The 19,708-nt window shown below is 47.8% G+C and overlaps 1 protein-coding gene across 2 annotated transcripts in view; it reads left to right on the forward strand.

Moving 5' to 3' along the window:
• Positions 1 to 19,708, forward strand: part of Znf827 (zinc finger protein 827) — a 177,641-nt gene that overhangs the window by 86,850 nt on the left and 71,083 nt on the right. For both annotated transcript variants that reach the window (XM_059264291.1, XM_059264292.1), the window contains exons 6-7: positions 4,731 to 4,970; positions 7,075 to 7,132. In XM_059264291.1, the coding sequence (XP_059120274.1) occupies positions 4,731 to 4,970; positions 7,075 to 7,132 (298 nt within the window). The remainder of the gene's footprint in view (positions 1 to 4,730; positions 4,971 to 7,074; positions 7,133 to 19,708) is intronic.

Consider the following 19,708-nt stretch of genomic DNA (forward strand, 5'->3'; position numbering starts at 1 on the left):
CCTGTGTTCCCAGGTCAGCCTGACCTCTGGTCCTAGGCTAACTTGTTCAGGCAACCTGGCTGGGCTTGTGATTAACATGGGGGGGGAGGGTCCCCGCTGGGACATAATAGGAGCTTTTTCTTTTCTTGCTCTAGATGAAGGTTTTTATTTATTTATGTGTGTATTTATTTATCTTATTTATCTGTTTTGATTTTTTTGAGACAGAGTTTCTCTGTGTAGCCCTGGATGTCCTGAAACTATCTCTGAAGATCAGAATGGCCTTGAACTCAAAGATCTGCCTGCCTCTGCCTCCTGAGTACTAGGATTAAAAGTATGCATCACCATGCCCAGCTGAAGTTTTAATTTTTTGTTGTTGTTTTTGAGTGAAAAATAGAATGTGGTAGAAATTTCAAAAGAGTGACTTTCTACCAGGGGAATTGTTTGTCTCTCCCCCAGGAAAGTGGGCAATGTTCAGAGAGAGAGAGAGAGAGAGAGAGAGAGAGAGAGAGAGAGAGAGACTGCCTGAGTGTCTATCTGTCTGTCTGTCTCTCTGTGTGTGCATGTGTGGAAACAGAAGTTGACCTGCAGTCTGGCACTCTCCCATTTATGTATGTATGTATGTATGTATGTATGTATGTATGTATGTATTTATGATATTTTGGTTTTTTCATAGTTATAAGGTATATTTCCTTCCTTCCTTCCTTCCTTCCTTCCTTCCTTCCTTCCTTCCTTCCTTCCTCCCTCCCTCCCTTCCATTTAATTATTTAGCTGTTCTTCTCTCATCCCAACCGCAGTCCCCCCATCTCAGTCTTCCCAGGCCCCTCCCCCACCTCTCCTCTCCCCCAGATGCACTCCTTCTGTTTCCCTTTAGAAAAGAGCAGACCTCCAGGGATATTAACTGAACACGGCATAACAAGTTACCTTAAGACCAGGCACAAACCCTCATATCAAGGCTGGACAAGGCAACCCAGTAGGAGGAAAAGGGGCCAAAGTGTCAGAGACAGCCTCCACCCCCACTGTTAGGAGTCCCACAAGAACACCAAGGTACACAACTGTAACATGTATGCATAGGACCTAGGTCAGACCTGTGCAAGCTCCCTGACTGTCACTTCAGTCTCTGTGAGCCCCTACGAGCCCTGCTTAGTTGATTCTGTGGGCCTTGTGCTTGTGGTGTCCTTGACCGCCCCCCTGGCTCCTACAGTCCTTCGTCCCGACTCTTCTGCAGGCTTCCAGAGCTCCGCCCAGTGTTTGGCTGTGGGTGTCTGCATCTGCTCCCATCAGTTGCTGGAGAAGTCTCTCTGACGACGATTGGGCTAGACATCAGTCTATGAGTTTAGCAGAACATCCTTAGGATATTCTCATTAGTTGTTTGTTTGCAGTTGTGTTTGGTTCTAGGTCTCTGGGCCGTCCAGCCCCTGGTCCTGCCTGACATTTTTTTTCTCCAATCATGTTTGGCTCTACCCTAGGTCTCTGGGCCGTCCAGCCCCTGGTCCTGGCCCTCCAGGCAGTGTCAGGGGTGGGCTCCTTCTCATATTTCAGCATTTTTGAGACAAGGTCTCATTATGTAGCTCTGACTGTCCTGAGACTCACTCTGTAGACCAGGCTGGCCTTGAACTCACAGAGAGATCTGCCTGGCTCTGCCTCCCAAGTGTGCTTTCATGCCTGGCTTCTCCTTAGTTTTTGAGACAGGGTCTGCCACTGTTAATTTGGAGCACATCAATCAGCTGTGTCTGCCCCTCCCTCTGTTGGCTGCAGACCTGTGGCACCATGCCTGACTTTTACATGGGTGCTGAGGTTCTGAACTCCTGTCCTCAGGCCTGCCGCAGAAGGCACTTTGCCAGCTGAGCCATCCTTTCAGCTCCAGGAGTCGTTTTTGGATGTTAAAGGCAGAGTGCAGTCTGCTGGTGCCTAAGCGTCTCACAGATCACAGCAGAGCCCGTCCTAGCCGAGAGCATCCTGCCACCAAGGCTGAGAAAAAGGAGTCGGGTGGGCTGCAGAGATGGCTCAGCAGGTCGGAGGAGCACTGGCTGCTCTTGAAGAGGACCCATGGGCCACGTGGCAGCTCATCAGCCCTGCAGTGCTAATTTCGGGGGCTCTGACACTCTCTCTGGTCTCCATCGTTGCCAGACATATGCATAGCGCACACACTTACATGTAGGCAAAATACCCATGCACATTAAAAAGAAGTCAAAGAAACTCTCGGCAAGGTTGTAGGGAAAAGGACCGTGCGTACTGATTGTGTGATTTTGGGCTTGCGCACTGAGCTGTCAGTTTGGACCGCTCTCTGCACATCTGGGATCCATCAAGGATATTAAGAACGTTAAAGGTTTTGATCGGAGGTCAGTGTGCTGTGCACTTTGAGAAGGTTGTTATAAAGACGGAAAAGCATTTCCATGCAGATCATACTGGAAACCACCCCAGTCAGCCTGAAAAACTAGTTGTTCCATTCCAGTCAGGGTGCAGACAGTCACGTGGCTTTTAATCCAGGGTCAAAGATGGGGACCCGAGGGTGGCGTGGGAGACAGAAAGAGATCCTCTGTGGTGTTGAGATTTTTCTGTTTATGTCAACGCATCTCCCCGCGTTTGTCCTAGCATTCCTCCGTGTGCACCCTCAGGCTCCGGAGTGACTCCCCAGTGTGAAGGTCAGAGCCGTCATTGTGTGCCTGTGACCCCGAGTCCTCTGTTTAGTTTCCACATATTGAATACTTCAGGGGAACGTGAAGAAGGAAATGTGAGCTGGGATTGCTCATGTGGGCAGATGATCCAGCTGGAGGTTAGAATGTCTGTGGGGTCATCAAATCCCCAGGGTGGGGAGCCAGCACCCCAGGAAGCAGCTGATGGGTTATGAGCAAAGGGGGTGATCTGTAACTGAAAAAGCTTTCAGCTCTTCTCGTCCCTCCCCTTCCTCTTTCCTCATTTTCCTGATTCCCTCTCTATTCCTCTCTCTCCCTCCTCCGGTCTTCCTCCACTTTCCCCTTTTCAGGCCTGACCGAATCAGTGAACTCGGTTTTTATGAGCTGCTTAGATGTACAGAGGGGAAGGGGGCAATCTAGATGAAATATCCTGTTGCCCCAAAGTTCAGCTGTTGACAAAAGAATGAGCAGTTTTTCACAAGAATCATGTGTAATACGTTAGGAAGAGAAACAAAAAATTAGCACTCTTGTGGTAAGCTCATATTGGGTAGCAGCAGATTAATTTTAATCATTTAATTTGAAGTGCTCCTCTGTTCTTTGTCTGTTTGTTTGTTTGTAACTGCTAGTCAGTGCTCTCCACGGGCACTTACCTGACGTTCATTCCTGCCCCGCTCGAGAGGAGAGCACTGTCTCTTGGCCAGCCAGTTGACAGCGCTGGTTCCCTCCGCAGTGCTGGGCTGAAGCCTGCCAGTCGTCTGTTCCATGTATTTTCCACCTCTGCTCTGCAGCTGTGTGACACCGTCGTTGTTGGAACTGGCTCGGGTGTTTCATGCCCACCAAAGCTGCAGTGAGAGGACCTTGCCTTGCCTCGTCTGGCCTCTGGCAGTGCCATTCCGAGTCTTTCTTGACAGTCTTTGTCCTCTCCTGTCTCTAAGAAGGACCCCCCACCCCCCCACACCCCCGTCACTGCCTCTAGGGTCCTCCCAGGTCATCCACAGAAACTTCATCTTGAGATCCTTAGTCACATCTGTGAAATGCTTTTCCTCAAGCAGGACCATGTTCACAGGTCCTCATATTAGGATGCAGACATACCTTGTGGAGGGTTATTGCTCAGCTCTCTGCCCCATTGTCTGTCTGTCTGTCTTTTAGCTAAGTGTCCCAGTAATCTTTGTCTTCCAGGGTGCTGTGTACTCAGTAGTTACTAATAAATGTTTACTGGATTGAAAATGTGACTTTGTTTTTAAATGGCCCAAATTCATGCCTGGATGAACTATCCTGCCTTGGTCCAGACATGTCCTGTGCTTAGCTCAAAGGAGTGCTTAACCATAGACACTCAGGCTCGCAAAGCAAATGCATGCTTCACATTAGTGTTGGGCCTTCTAGAAACCTTGAGCAAGAGTAGCTGTGAGCCGGGCTGTCCTGGTCGGGGAGACTGCTATTTTCCTAGGTGTTCTTCTGGGCTTCAGTTAACTTGAGAAATGGTCTCAAGCATCAGTAGCTCCCACCAATGTAGAAATGCTTCCATAGAATCGACCCCATTTGACCTTCGTTAACTCAGATGCCTTCTTAGAGGGAAAACAATTGATGTGGACTTTAAAGACAGGGAAGAAGTTGTAATATTAATAAGCTTGCTCTTCTCTGATTCGCTGAAGCTGACAGAGCTATAAACCCAGGACAGTCGCTGGCTGCATCCTCTGGAATCAGCACGGGACAGAGGAAGGCACACACAGGGTTGGTCAGAGAACCCCTCACCAAGAAGCTAAGGGTCTAGGCAGCCAGGCTGTTAACTCTGTGACCTTTGACAGGCCACTTAATTTCTCAGGCTGTAAGTTTCCTGCCTTTTCTAGAAGCCAAGTGGGTGGATCCAGTGGTTTCACACTGCATGCTAGTGTCCCATGGCACTCCCCTTCTAGACTCTAACACAAGCCTCATGGTTTTCTTTGAGATTAGCAACTGAGTTGGCTGGGGATGCACCTCAGGGTGGAGCATGTGTGCCCCCTGCATGCACTGGGCCCTGGGTTCCCGACCCAGCACAGCAGAGAGACACAGAGACAGCACAAACTGGGTTTGCTTCAGAGTGAAGAAAGGCTTTGGTTTCTCTCACCCACCTGCCTGCAGCGGAAAGCTCCAAGGAAACGCAGGCGGTGAAGGTGAAAGAGGAGCCCATGGAGGTGGACATCCAGGACTCGCCGGTCTCCATGTCACCCGGCCGGAATGTTGGCTACAGCACTTTAATGGGGCGAGAGAAAACTGAACCCTTACAGAAGCTTCCAGAAGGTAGAGTTCCCCCGGAGAGAAATCTCTTCAGCCAGGACATCTCGGTGAAGATGGCTTCTGAGCTTCTTTTTCAGCTCTCAGGTAGGGGAACTGTGGGAAATGTTGCTGACTGAGAAGCACTGGTTGTAAAGCCCTTCTTGGGAAGGGAGCAGTGACCCACGAGGCGGGGTGTTTTGGAAAGATCTGTATTGTGTATATCGCATTAATGGTTAATGAGGTGTTGCCAAATCGGATTCTTACCTCACTTAAAAAAGTTGTTGTTAGGATTTTGTTTAGGTGGAGGTCAGATGACAGCTTTGGGGAGTTGGTTCTCTCCTCCCACCACATGGACTCCAGAGACAGAACTCAGATCATCATGCTTGGTGGCAAGCCCCTTTACCTGCTGAGCCCTCTCACCTGCCTCACTGGCTTTAACACAGTCGGGAATTAGAACTCTGTGCAGTCCTCTGATGGCCCCTTTGACCAGGCTCAGGCAGGTCCCTCTGGGGAAGCTTAGCATTGATCGTATTAACAGTCTTTTCTTTCCAGTGTGCAAAAGATAAACTTCCATGTCCTCCAAGGGAGCCTGCATTGCTGGGGAAAATCGTGTTGCCTGAATGAGTGAAATATTATTATATCTTGCCAAAAAAAAATTTAAAAAGATGGGAAGGCCATCTCCAGCTGTGGTCTAAGAGGGTGTTTTTGTAAACTAACCTTTCTTCCTTCAAATGCTTGGAATCCAGATGTGCAGGTATTCAGCCCTGCAAAGGGTCCGGGTACCGAGTTGTGCCTTCTGTCTGCTCTTCCAGCTTCTGTCATTTGTCCCCAGCACATTTAGTATGCTGCTACTCCTTGAACGTGAAGACTGGCTTTGTGTACTTACAAGATGGTATTCTGGCAGACACCACACAATCCCTCATCTGGGTCTTCGTGAAGTTTTCCACCTGTCGTTTCTCAGTGAAGTTTGACAGAGCAGACCCCCTCACATTCCTGTCACAGAAGACACTTGTCCTACCCTTAGAAACAGACAGGAAAAAGGCTCAAGTCTGTGCCACCCTCATAGGTCAGTTTCTCCTTGGCCTGGTGACGCCTCCACAGCTGTGTGGCTCTCAGGTGACACTGAGATTCTCCACAGTGGTGGAGATCACTAACTCAGTAAGCTTTAGAGAGTCTTGACTTATGGCATCCCTTTACCAAAGGCCGAGGCACATTTCAAAGCAAGGTTACATAGACAGTGACTGAAGAGTCCGCATCAGCTGAGGCTTTGAGAGGTCTCACCCAGGCACAGTCACAGCCTAGATGACCCGGGACAAGTCATCCTGCCCAGGTTGCACGCTGGCTAGCAACCATGGATGCTGGCAGGTGATCCAGATTCTCCCTTGGTGTCACTGTTGAAAAAGAAAGGAGGTGTCCATGTAAACACACTTGACTTAGCTTCACATCAGTCAAAGGCAGGTAGGAAGGATGTATAAACCTTGCTTACGTTTTGCAAAAAGTCCCCAAGACGAGATTTTTTTTTTTTTTAATCTACCTGGTCGTAAAATCTGAAACCATTGTAGGTTGGCCAGGTTTCCTGCAAATGCTTCAAGCTGTCGAGACTGTGATGGTCAGGGTACAGTCCTCACGTTTGTACTGGGTCAGTGAGGCTATGGTTCAACTTGGTGTTCTTGAAAGCTAATTAAATAATTTCTGACAGCTGGTGGATACAGACCCCGGCATGCACGAGGAGAGGGCTTACCTCTTGTCTAGTGACAGCGTTCTGTTCCTGGTGACATTCATTAGAATAAGCAGTCCATGGCAGCACCGAGAGCTCTCTGGCCATTTTCTGAAGGAGTCTCACAACACAGACTGTCATCGGAGCTACGGACAGGACAGTTACCACAACCACAGTTGGAGGGCTTGATTAAAGTCAAACAGGAATTGCCAACTAGGGAAAGAGGTAGAACCAACCATTTCCGTGCACCTAACGTGTGTGCGTGTTTGGGTGTGTGGTATGCACTCGTACTCACTGAGGCCTAGTTACAAACAGGCAGCACCCAGACTTAACTCACTAGTTCTGTTTGATCCGTGTTTAATAGTTCTGTGGATGCGTCTAGATGCTTTTGACTTTCCTAGTAAGATAGAGAGAAACTGGGTGTCTCTGCCTAAAGGATGGAAGTGGACTGAGCTTAACCCAAGGCATGTGTTTCATTCTGTCTCCTCACAGAAAAAGTGAGCAAAGAACACAATCACACGAAGGAAAACACCATCCGGACGACCACCAGGTAGGTGACTGCTGTGCACTGTCACCCTGTACCCTGTGTGCCCATCAGGTCTGTTCTCCCAGCATTCTCAGCTGTTGAAAGCAAGACAGACTCCTAGAGTAAACAGAGAGGCAAACCTTAGCATTTATTAGACAACTACAAGGAAAGGGCCAGCTTGCTGGGGAGTTTTCCATATGGCATTGTTTTTCATTCCTTGCAGTAATTTTATGAAGTAGATGTTCTTACCACCTTTGCAAGAGTTCTTTTTTGTTTGTTTGTTTTTGTTTTATGAGACAGGGTTTCTCTGTGTAGTTTTGGTGCCTGTCCTGGATTTCACTCTGTAGACCAGGCTGGCCTCGAACTCACAGAGATCCACCTGGCTCTGCCTCCCAAGTGCTGGGATTAAAGGCGTGCGCCACCACCACCCAGCCAAGAGTTTATTTTCTTACTCTTTGGTGCTTGGACCTGGACCCAAGGCCTTCCCTGGTGAGTGACGTGTTGTGCTGCTGAGCTTCATCTCCAGCAGTCAGAAACATCTGAACCTGGGAGTTTAAATGGGAGGCCTGGTGGGAGGCTGGGTCCGGGACTCGGGGTCCAAGGTTCCGACAGTGGCTCTGCTCCACGCTGGGGCTGCAGCTCTGAGCTCACTGCTGCCCCTCTGTTGTTAACTGGACCCATTTCCCAAGGGAGAGGATTTTAAAGCAGACGGAGACAGTGCTTTTCAAAAGTTGCAAGAGGGTGAGTTGGCTCAGTGGCTAGAGGATTGCCGCTGAGCCCGGCCCGGAGTCTGTCCCTGGAGCCTACATGGTAGGAGAGATTGACTCTTCTGACCTCTGACCTCCACGTGCGTGCTGTGACATGCCCACCCCATAAACAAATAGTCAAATAAATACTTTTGTTAAGTTGAGAAGCTGGACACCATGTTGTACCGTGTGGTCTGGGAGTGAAGGCAGGAGGATTGCTTCATCCTAAGAGTTTAGGCAGCTTAGACAACATAATGAGACCAAGTCTTTAAAAGGAAAATGGATCTGAATGACACTGTAGGCGAGAACATTTCCCATTTGGCAAAGGTTGGTGAGTGGTCAGCAGTATGGGCTGCCCACCATCCTGCCGTCAGGAAGAATGGAGGAACGTCAGTATGGGTGCTCACACAGAGAGCCTTGGAGGACCCCTCAGTAAAAAGTGAGGTGGGTAAGGGGCAACAAGCAAATCTACAGAGAGGCCTTCCCTGTGCGGGACCACCCCCACCCTTAACTTGCCTCTGACTTACCCAAGACAGGAGCCGTATGGCAAGCCAGGGTGAGATGAGTTTATGGGATGGAGAACCAGGAAATTGGTCCTGTCAGGAGTTTGCTTTCCTGGGCAAGCCGACTGTGTTCTGACTGGTCAGCTGACTGGATTTATATTTGGAATTCCTTGTGTGTGTGTATCTGTGTGTGTGTGTGTGTGTGTGTGTGTGTGTGTGTGTGTGTGTGTATTTGTTGTGTGTATTTGTGTGTGTGTATCTGTGTGTTGATGTGGGTTTACATGCGTGCATGTGAGTGGAGGCCACAGAGCAGCCTTGCAGTAGTTCTTCAAGTGCTCATTCACTTTGTTGTTGAGACAAGGTCTCTCACTGGCTTAGATCTCAGCAAGGAGGCTAGGCTGGCTGTCCAGTGAGCCCCAGGGACCCACCTGGTTTTGGTTTTTGTTTTTTTTTAACTTGGGTTCTGGAGGATTGAACTCAGGTCCTCAATGGAAGTATTTTACCAGCTCAGCTATCTCCCAAGCCCTGTGCTTTCAGTTCTTGAAACAAATGATAAATGCATGAATTTCTTTTAGGCATGCTGTAAAGTGACCTCATTGCACCATAAGGTGTGGACAGAATCCTCTTGGATTCTTGGATTTTAACCTGAGATTTTCTTTTCTGCTCAGCTCAGTAGAATTCAGAATATTGGATATCAAAGAGAAACGAACACGAAGTCAGCTTGCCTCCTGGGCTACGTAGTACTAGGAAAAGAACACCTCTGTCCTAGACCACAAGACTGACAGCCCTGGTCTCTGAGTGGACAGGGATGGACAGCTGTCGTGTGAAAATGGCCCCTGGATTGTCTTGGGAAATGAGTCTGGGTGGGAAGCCTATTTTATCTGTGACCTTGGGTGTCCCAGCAGGAGATTTGAGTTTATGTAAATCTAGCTTGCTGCCTCCATGGCATCCTATGTCTGTAATCTTGTCTGCTGTGTCCCAGAGTCCTAACCTCTGACAGAATTGCCTTGATCCATAGTCACCGAAGCACAATGACCTCGTGACAGATGCTCATTACGCTTCGCTTCTGTGGAATTTTTGACCGTCACAGCTCGGGCCCTGGAGTGGAGTACGAGTGGGGGGCTCTCTTGAGGTGCTTTAGTGAGGAACTGCTTTGGGATGGGAGGGGCTGGAGGCGGGGGAGTCTGTGGAGGTTGGAGCTTTGGCTGGAGCCTCCTTCAGCTCAGTCCCCTCGGGAGCCCTGGAGTAGGAAGTGCACCACAGAGTCCAAGCTGCCTCCAGTGTGGGCGCCAGCTCCTTGTGCCCCAAAAGCTGTTTCCTGGTGGAGCTGCCACTGGGAGGGGTTGTCACTAATTGTGCAGAAGGGAGGAGCCAGGCAGGTCCCTAGCAGCGTCCCCAGGGAGTATATGCTAAATACTTCATTACAGAAAGGTGTGGGAGACCGTGTTATTGTACGCTTTTCACGTGTTCTGGAAGAGGGAAGAAGGCTGAAATATGCCTCTAGTCTAAATTGTGTTGGCTGGAACTGAAGCATAATTATAGTTAAAGGAGATTTTTTATTTTTAAGCATTCAGCAAAAATGAATCAGTCATAATTTCTTCTCTTTCTGAGAGATTATTATAAGGAAGAAAAGTCCAACTCAGATCCGCCTAAAGCAAAGGAAAAGTTGCTTCCTGGGAACTCTGACCAGACACAGTTCGGAAGGCAGGATTAGACCCCATGGTTTATAATTCCACAAAATCTTGGGTGTGTTTTTATTTATTCTTGTTGACACCTTGGCCAAACACAAATTGACTTCTTTTTTACCCCTTACCTTGTGGCTTGAAGTGGAGTCAAGCTGCTGCAGCGGATCGTCTCCCACCAAGGACATTGGGAGATGGTAGCTCGCTGCATCTCCCTTCCTAGTTCCTGGCTGCTTTCAAAGGACCTTATTTTGTATACGCAAGGTCAGGATGGGGGCCGTATTTTAGGGTATGATTTGTATTGTAACATCCTTCAAATAGACTTACATCAACTCTTCATTTTCATGTCTGCGTTTTTAAGTTTGTAGTGGGATATTTGTTTAGTTACTTTTTAAAGTCAGGGTCTCACCCTGTAGCTTGGTTTGACCCAGAACTTTCAATCATCCAGCCTTAGTCTCCCAAGTGCTGGGATTACAGGGGTACAGCACCCCACTTGGCCCAGTATCCCATTTCTAGTGTTTATTTCCCAGAAGAAGCTAACTGTTCAGAACAGTGGCTCACCACTGGCCTCTAGAACTTGCTATGTAGTTTAATTATGAAGGAAGCCCTGGAGGCTGGCCTGCCCATACAGAACAGAGACACAGCTTTTCCCTGCCTCTTTGATATTGATGGATGTCCAAGTTCCTCCACTTGGGGTGTCTCCTGCTCCAGAAGTTTGGGTAGTTACAGGCCATGATGGGCAAAAAGACAATCTGAAGGAAGTTGCCGGCCGCCTCCCTATCCTACATAAGGCCGTAGCTCCCTTACATTTGTCTATCACTATTGATTTCTATGTTCGTCACATCCACAGGGCCTGTGGAAAGCAGAGCAGTCCCCAGTGAAACACACCGTGGCTCGCCATTCCCACCGGCTCTGCCAGGAGGCCAGGGCCAGCTCCTGTGCCTGACACCAGATGCCCCTCGGGTTTTCCACCCTTCCAGCCACAGCTCTGCCCTCGCTCTTATACCAGAGGCTATAAAGCATCAGATGTGGAGAGCAGAAATGACAAGAGACAGGACTTCTCAGCAGTTTTTAAAAGGAGTTTTTAAATCCTGAGACTAACCACTAGCATGTTTCTGGGCTCATTGGTCTGTTTTTATACCTCTGTAATGGAGAATTTCAAAGACACGCAGGGGCGAGAGAGACACCAGTCACTGTTTAGACTGTTATCAGTTCCTAACCTGTGTTACTTCATCTGTTTCTTTCCTTGGCACCTCTTTCTGTAGATTACTTTGAAGCAAATTCTAGGCTTCAGAATGCATGTGTATTGTGCACATGTGTGTGTGTGTGTACATGTGTGCACACATGTGTGTGGGCTTGATTACCTGTGCATATAAAGCATCATTTTTTTTCTATTGCTCTCCACCTTAAGCTTTTGAGACAGTGTTTCTGACTAGTCTGGAGCTCATCAATTAATCTATCCAATTAATTACCCAGCAAGTCCCCCAGAGTCACCTGTCTCGTGCCCAGCACCAGCATCAGATACTCTTCCCGGCTTTTGTTTGTTTGTTTTATAAAGATGAGGTTGTATAGCTCCAGCTGTCCTGCAAGTCACCGTGGAGACCAGGCCTTGAGCTCACAGAGATCGGCCTGCCTCTGCCTCTGGAGTGCTGGGATTAGAGCGTGTGCCACTGTGCCTTTACTAACTGCTTGGCTTACTGCTCCAGGTTTTACGTGGGTCCTGGGAACACACATTCCTCGTGCAGTAAGCACTTTACCCACTGAGCATTCTCCCAGCCGCCTACAGACTTGCTTTTAAGAACTGATTTGATTGCTTTTGTTTTATTTTGTTGTGGTGCTGCTGTTGGAGCCCGCGGCCCCAGACAGGCTGAACCAGCACTCTGCCAGTGAGCCACATCCCCAGCGAGGAGTGGTTTGGGAATGCCCTTTTTTATTTTAAAATCCTAAGACCTTAGAATCAGCTGTATAAAGTAGAGCCATCTTCCCAAAAGTAAAGGTGAAAAATAACCCACCAAAGTGTACCAGATAGCCAGGCAGAAAAATCAATTTACTTAGCAGCTGGAGTGATTGCATCACGTGATTCTGCCTTTACCCTGTCCCTCTGCCTTTGTCTGGGTCCTTATAAGGGCACCTGCACTGGATACAGCCTGTAAATTCTCAAACGGCCATTCTTTCACACGTTCAACCTTAAGAGTCTAGAAAACTCAAGTGTAAAGAGGCCTGGAGGTATCCTTTGAGAGCGTGTCCTGGGTGTGCCTAATGCCATCTTTCTGACACACAGCTGAGGAAGAGAGGCCTTGCTAGACTCTGAGAGAGCAGAAGGACAGACCGTGGATGAGTCCAATAAAACCCTAATGTTTTTCTTAATTTCCTTTTCCAGCACAGGCCTAGTTTCTACAGGGAGCAGATAAGCAGCCATCATGGTCATTTGGTAGAAAACACATGAGGCATGATACTATAACCAGACTCCTAAGTTTAGTAATAAAAAGGAGGCCTGAGTCTTCCTCCATGGCCCATCACCCAGTCAGATGCGGGATAAGATGGAAGTGGGGGAATGGACTCCTAGAGTAAGCATTAGCTGGCTCCTGGAGGTGAAGGGGACGTGTTCAGTGTTGGGTAACACCTTGGACTTTGACTCGTGGCTGCCAAGAATCCTCTCTTATCATTTATTCCCTATTCCCCTTAATAATCCAGTGTCCGTAAAGGGGAGGTCAGATTGCAGGCCTAAAAGACAGGACTGCACACACCTGGCTCACTTTATCCCAAAAGAGCCACAGGTTTGCATGAATCATCCTTTTATCCATCACTGTACAAGAAGTGGAAAAATCAGAGAAAGAAAGACTTGTATTGTACCGTGCAAACCAACATTTAATTTACCCAATTTTCCAAATCTGAAATGCAGGCTATTTTTCTATGATTTAGATAATGGCAGAAAACATTGTTTACTACAAAGACATATTCACTTGATAGTGTCCAATATAGAATTTTCCTGCATGGTGGCTTGGATGCATGCCCTTAAATATTTATGATTCAGTAATAGAAATTGCACAGATTGGTAAAAAGCGTCATGTGCTGCCTCTGTTCATGCAATTTTCCCTTCTCATTTCTCTGGCAAACCTAAGAGAATAATGGTGTTATTACTTTAAAAGTGAAAAATTACTTGGGGAACCCTGAGTGAGACAGAAGCAATTAAGAAAAGAAACAGGAAACAGCAAATGGAATTGGTGGCTGTGGGTCTCTCTCTATTCTGTTTACTGTCCATACTTTGTGACTTCAAAATTGAGTACATAGAGAACATCAGTGCATTGAACATTGCATCACTATTAATTTCATGGAGCCCCATTCAATTAAGAGACTATAATTTATTTTTATTTTTTAGTGAAATCAAGGTTGTCTAGGGGCCACATGGTTATCTCCATGAATTTTTAAGATACTCTTTCTCTGTGTGCTGCCGCCGTTCAGAACATTGTCCCAAGAAATGTTTAGATTTCTGGTGTTTCTGATGCTGTCCCCCTCTAAACCTGATGCTTTTGTGCCGTGCACAGCCGCCTTGGCACACACACTGGCGTGAGAGTCTTCTCACTGGAAATACATCATCAGCTTATCTTTAAATTTTCATTTTTCAAAGAAATTGAAAGTGATTCTTGAAACTCGTTTATTACAGACACGCGAACCTCTTGAAATACTTTGTACATTATTGCCAGTTGGGTCTGCGCATGCCAGTGACCTGGCTCTATCCTCAGTGGCAGGGTGGAGATAAGGCCTCCTGGAGCTGCCCAGGCCGCCGCTCTCGAGAGGCAGGTTTAGAGTTCCTGTCAGGTCTGAAGAGGCCGCTGATGTCTTTTCTTCGTTCTCCATGCTCTGCGTGTTCTTCCGACTGGCTGGCTCTGGTCTTTTGTCTAACTCTGGAGTGTCTGGGATGAAGGTAACTGTTGAAGACTCACTCGGTGAGGGGATAGCCAGGGTCTGTGACGAGCGCAGCAGCCGGTGGCAACAGAACCAAAGGCAGGCGTAGTTTGGGTGCCGACCCCAGCCCTGCTCTTAGCTGGGGTTTTCTCTGAACTTCTCCAGAGCTGTTACTAGATGTCCAGCAAAAAGGCAGAAGCTGACCTTTCACAGTGGCACAGCTCTCGAGTGACCACAGGCCACAGGGGCATCTGTGTTGCGTGGATGTGGTCCGTGGCTTGGACATGACCTTGCACCATTGCAAGGAAGACAGAGCCCCCCTCGTGGCTTTCCACAGGAAGCCCCTTGTCTTAGTTTCTGTGTGAAGTCACATTCTCCCTGGAGACCTGGTTGTCTAGGAGCTGACATTTCACGCATCCGGGTGTGCTGGGCTCCCTTCGTTGGTCTGCGGGTGACTTGGGTTGCCCTGATCTGGCCTCTTCGCTTCAGCGGCCCTGACAAGGCCTGCATTGTGCTCCCTGCCCGGGGAAGTTCCTTGGCCCCTGGTGGATGAATACTGAGGCCCAGCCACCAGAACCTGGGCCCTGAACCTTGGTATTAGGTTCTGTGTACTGGCCCACCTTTAGGAAGACCAGAAATAGATGCCACTGTACATTTCAGAGAAAACAGGAGCCATCCACACGCGTGCGTGGGTGCGTGCGTGCGTGCGTGTCTGTCTGTCTGTCTGTCTGTCCGTCCGAGCAGTTTTTCTCCCACCATGGTTTTGTTGGGTTTTGTCCTGCAGCCTCCCTTCCCTGCAGTCTCTAGACTTGGGAAACCCGGGCAGAAGGTTACAGTGTTGCCAGGTGGTTTCTGTTTCTGACTGTGTTTTTGTTTTTTCACAACTGTAATTCCACACTCATAAAAAGTAAAGGATGGAAACAGTCAAATGGCATGGTCTTTGTGGGAGGTTTTCAGGGTAACTGACTTTCGGAGTACATAGAATACACACTTAAATAATCACCGTCAGTGATAGTCCTTCTACCAAGAGAGCGCATTGCTAAGTTGGCAATGGGTGTATTTGTGAAATTTATTTTTATGTTCTCAAAAATTACCAAAACCAAGATCCTACCGTATATACAGTTTATAATCTCGGTTCACCTAGGGCTGTGTTATACAATATTTTTGAGTTAGTCGGTGTAACTCAGTATTTTTCTTTTAAGACTTGTCTGGTATCATTCAGCATTTCTATACGTCATAATTTACTTAACCAGCCCTGTTACTGGATCCAGAAGACCACTCTTCCCCACTTGTAACTAATGTTGGAACCCGTGCTGAGATAAACGGACTCAGGCACTGGGCTGGGCAGGCAACCAGTAGGAAACTTGCCTGTCATGCCTGCATGAGGACCTAAGTGTGGCTCCCCAGCATCCTCCCAACAGCCATGCACATCTGCAACCCTCCTGTAGGGGAGACCGTGCATCCCTGGGGCTCACCGCCCGCTGAGACTCATGTGTGGGTTCAGTGGGATAGCCTGCCCCAAAATAATAAATAAGGTGGAGGTCAGTGGAGGAAGAGTCTGAGAGTCAGCTCCTGGCCTTCACATGCCTGTACACATGCACAAAGACAAGAAGAAAGCACTCACATTCTCCAGGCCTCTGCTATAAACTGTCTTGCAAAGATTTCATCTACCAGTCTACCAGGAACTGCCAAGGAGAGGGAGGCAGACAAGCAGGCCAAAATTATTTGACACCTGACAAGCCCTATACTTTCAATTTGAATTTTAAAATGGTTTATTTATTTATTTATTTGTGTGTGTGTGTGTGTGTGTGTGTGTGTGTGTGTGTGTGTGTGTGTAGCTACCTGTGAGGGCATTGGATCATCTGGAGCTAGAGTTATAGACAGTTGTGAGTTGCCTGATGTTGGTGCTGGGAACCGAACTCAGGCCCCTGGAAGAGTGGTATACCCTTTTAACCCTGGAGCCAGCTCTCTGGCTCCTAAAGAATTTTCTTAAACCAGTGATTATATTTGCTATATTAGAGTTAAGACATTTTAATTTAGAGTTAAGACATTTTAATCTGTTGACTCCTGGTCTTAGAGGTTCTGTCTGTGATAGGCAGTGTATTCATTTCTTCATGCCCTTCTTTTGCTGTCATTTAGGTGTATTATTCTGTTCCGTGGTTAACCTGGGTCGTATTGTTTGGTTGTTGCTGTTGACTATGATGATGATGATGAATTTCAAAACAAAGCATAAAGAATAAAGTAGTGGTCACCAAGTCCCCACTTCAGCTGAAGACTCAGGCTCCAGTCCTTTTTTGGCATTCTGCTGCTTGTGTGTGTTACAACACAGGTGTCATGCACATTAGAGAAATGTTCTACCACAGAGGCATGCCACAGAGGTGTACCATAACAGAACTGTACCCTCAGCAAGTCCCCTGAACTTTAAATCCCATCCCAGATGCATCATTTTTGGTCCCCCATCCCCCTTTTTTTTAAGTTTTATTGAGAGAGAGAGAGAGAGAGAGAGAGAGAGAGAGAGAGAGAGAGAGAGAGACTGTGTATGTGAGAATGTTCACACCACAGTGCACATGTGGAGTCTGTGTGTGTGGGAATGTTCACACCACAGTGCACATGTGGAGTCTGTGTGTGTGGGAATGTTCACACCACAGTGCACATGTGGAGTCTGTTTGTGTGGGAATGTTCACACCACAGTGCACATGTGGAGTCTGTGTGTGTGGGAATGTTCACACCACAGTGCACATGTGGAGTCTGTGTGTGTGAGAATGTTCACACCACAGTGCATGCATGTGGAGTCTGTGTGTGTGGGAATGTTCACACCACAGTGCATGCATGTGGAGTCTGTGTGTGTGGGAATGTTCACACCACAGTGCATGCATGTGGAGTCTGTGTGTGTGGGAATGTTCACACCACAGTGCATGCATGTGGAGTCTGTGTGTGTGGGAATGTTCACACCACAGTGCATGCATGTGGAGTCTGTGTGGAGGAATGTTCACACCACAGTGCATGCATGTGGAGTCTGTGTGTGGGGGAATGTTCACACCACAGTGCATGCATGTGGAGTCTGTGTGTGGAGGAATGTTCACACCACAATGCATGCATGTGGAGTCTGTGTGTGTGGGAATGTTCACACCACAGTGCATGCATGTGGAGGCCAAAGGACAACTTTCAGGAGTCAGTTCTCATCTTATACCATGTGGGTCCCGAGGACTGAACTCAGGTCCTCAGGCCTGGCATCAGGCGTCTGTGTTCCCCACAGCCCCACGCCCTGATTCTGTGAGCATATGTCTCTTTAAAAAAAAAAAAGATATTCCCACCATGCCATTCCACACCTTATAAAAGGAGCAACGCCGTTAGTTCTTCATTGTGGAGAAGCGTCTGTTGTCAGATGGCCCATCAGGTAGCCTCCTCACCACCTCCAGGAAGAGCAGAAGCTCGGGTGTCCATGGGCCTGGCTCCTGCCAGCCTGCAGCCCAGCTTTGGAGCCCCCCAGCTGCAGCACCAGCCTGGCTTTAAGGCTCATGTTCAGATGGCCTTTGCCAGTGTACGGAGATTAACTCACATTTTGACCTCTTCAGTCTCTCTTTTTGAAAATGTATCCACCATGGTGGCTCATCAGACTCCCAGACCCTTCTCTGAGGTCACAGGGTCTCTGTTTATTATGTGTCTTTTAGGTCCCTGAGAGTCAGGGTGGGAACTCAGGGTACTGTCTTGGATGTTTTCCTGCCTAATTGCCCTTGGCTGCCATCAGGGGCTAGTGACGCACAGGAGATCTCAGGAGGAGGGCCCTCCTTTCCCAGGTCCTGAGAAGGACAGCGCTCCTCTCTTCCCTTACGCCAGCGTTCTTTCTCATTTACCGTTACTTTTTTCATGTTCCATCACTTATAAATATGTTACAAGACAAACATACACATGACATGTATATGTGCCCACATATATTTATATATGCTAATCATCTCTTATTCTAAATTGTTACAAATAAATTAATCAAAGAATGTGATGTTTAAGGATAATTAAATAGCCAACAAAATAAGCACTCCCTAAGAAAGAAGAAAACTGGAGTAATCCTGAAATGAAGGTGAGGACTGGTGATGATTGCAGTCAGTCCGTAGAGGGCTTACCTAGCCTGCATGAAACCCCGGTCCAGCCCCACCATCCCCCAGCTGGGCATGATGGAGCTGGGCTGCAGGCCTGCACTCCTGACCCGGAGGCAGGAGGATGAGCAGGTCATGGCCACCTGCGATCACACAGTAAGTTCCCGGCAGCCTGGGATCTGTGAGACCCTGCCCTGAGAAATTTTAATCAGTGGTGGGGTGTTAAGTTGAAGATGAAATACAAACTAGTTAATCCTAACTCAGAAATCTGAAATGTTTCAAAACTCAAAGTTTTGTGCACCAACATAGCATCGCCTATGGAAATTCCCACATCTGTCTCCATATGATAAGTCACCATCAAAACACAGGTGCGCTAAAATTATTGTGTGGGATTGCCTTTCCATGTGGGATATGTGGGACCCGAATGGATTTCCTGTTTAGATTTGGGCTCTGTCCCCGAGGTACCTCTCTGTTTCTATGAAGATGCTCCGCGGCATACCCGTCTCAGGCATTCCAGGAAACTCGGCCTACCGTGTTATTTGACTCTGTTTTTTTGTAATGAAAAGCACACAGGTGTGCCAGTGGTTTGGTTCTTGACATTTGAGCAGATTCTCGTGCAACACTCCTCTAGCATCACAGGATGATTCTCTTGTCCTTAGATTCCTTGAGGAGAGATGTAACGAATCCAGCCCTCTCCCTAGTCCTCATCTTCGAATAAGCTCGTCCTCCAGCTAGGATGTATTTGAGAAGCTTTCAGAAGGAATCCTTTTTGTTCTTTAGCAAAGCCTGTGGTCTGCCACTCTAGCAAGCTGTAGCTTTGTCTAGACTTGGCTAGTCTGTTCACATTTCCTCCAGCCTCCTTATCTAGACGGGAGCTTCCATAGGGGACCTTCCTGTAGCCGCTTGCCTTTTGTTACAGCCACATTCTGTGTGGCCAGAACGTCCTTGAACTCGTATGACACACACCCTGGGGATAGCTCTGTCACCTGTCCCTTGTGGCTTTTGGAAACATGGAAGATTGTTTTCTCAACTACAGCTTCCTGATCACTTCAGAACGAACTCAAATCCTTTTAGACATATTTTCTACCCAGAACTTGAGGAGAGAAAATTCGGATACATAGATGAGTGGATAATTAAGAAACTTTTATCTTGAAAATGTCCTTTTTTTCATTCACTATAGAAATCTACCTATGTGCAGCAGGAGTCAGGGTGATCTGCCTTTTGTGTCTGATATGGTTCTCGGGAGGAACTCGTTAGAGTGGTCCCTCTCTCTGCTCAGCCGTTCTGTTTCTGTGCAATTCCTGGCTCATAGCTGTGAGGTCATCTCCTCCTTTTGAGGAGCAACAGTAATTGCTCCCTTTAAAAGGTTTGTTTCTTTTTTATTTATTTATTTATTCACGTGTGTGCGTGCATGCATGTGTGTGATCGTGCACAGATGTCCACGGAGGCCAGAAGAGGATGTCAGAGAGCCAGGAGCTGGAGTTACAAACAACTATGAGCTGCCTGGTGTGGGTTCTGGAACCAAACCCCAGGAAGAGTGGGCAGCGCTCTAACCACTGCCCTGTCCTTCCAGCCCACCTGGCTACTTTGAAAACATTGTCATTACTCCAGGTGAAGTTATTGACTTTTCTCTTCTCTCTCTCTCTCTCTCTCTCTCTCTCTCTCTCTCTCT

This window comes from Peromyscus eremicus, chromosome 5 (assembly GCF_949786415.1).
Source record: "Peromyscus eremicus chromosome 5, PerEre_H2_v1, whole genome shotgun sequence".
NCBI classification, from domain to species: Eukaryota; Metazoa; Chordata; class Mammalia; order Rodentia; family Cricetidae; genus Peromyscus; species Peromyscus eremicus.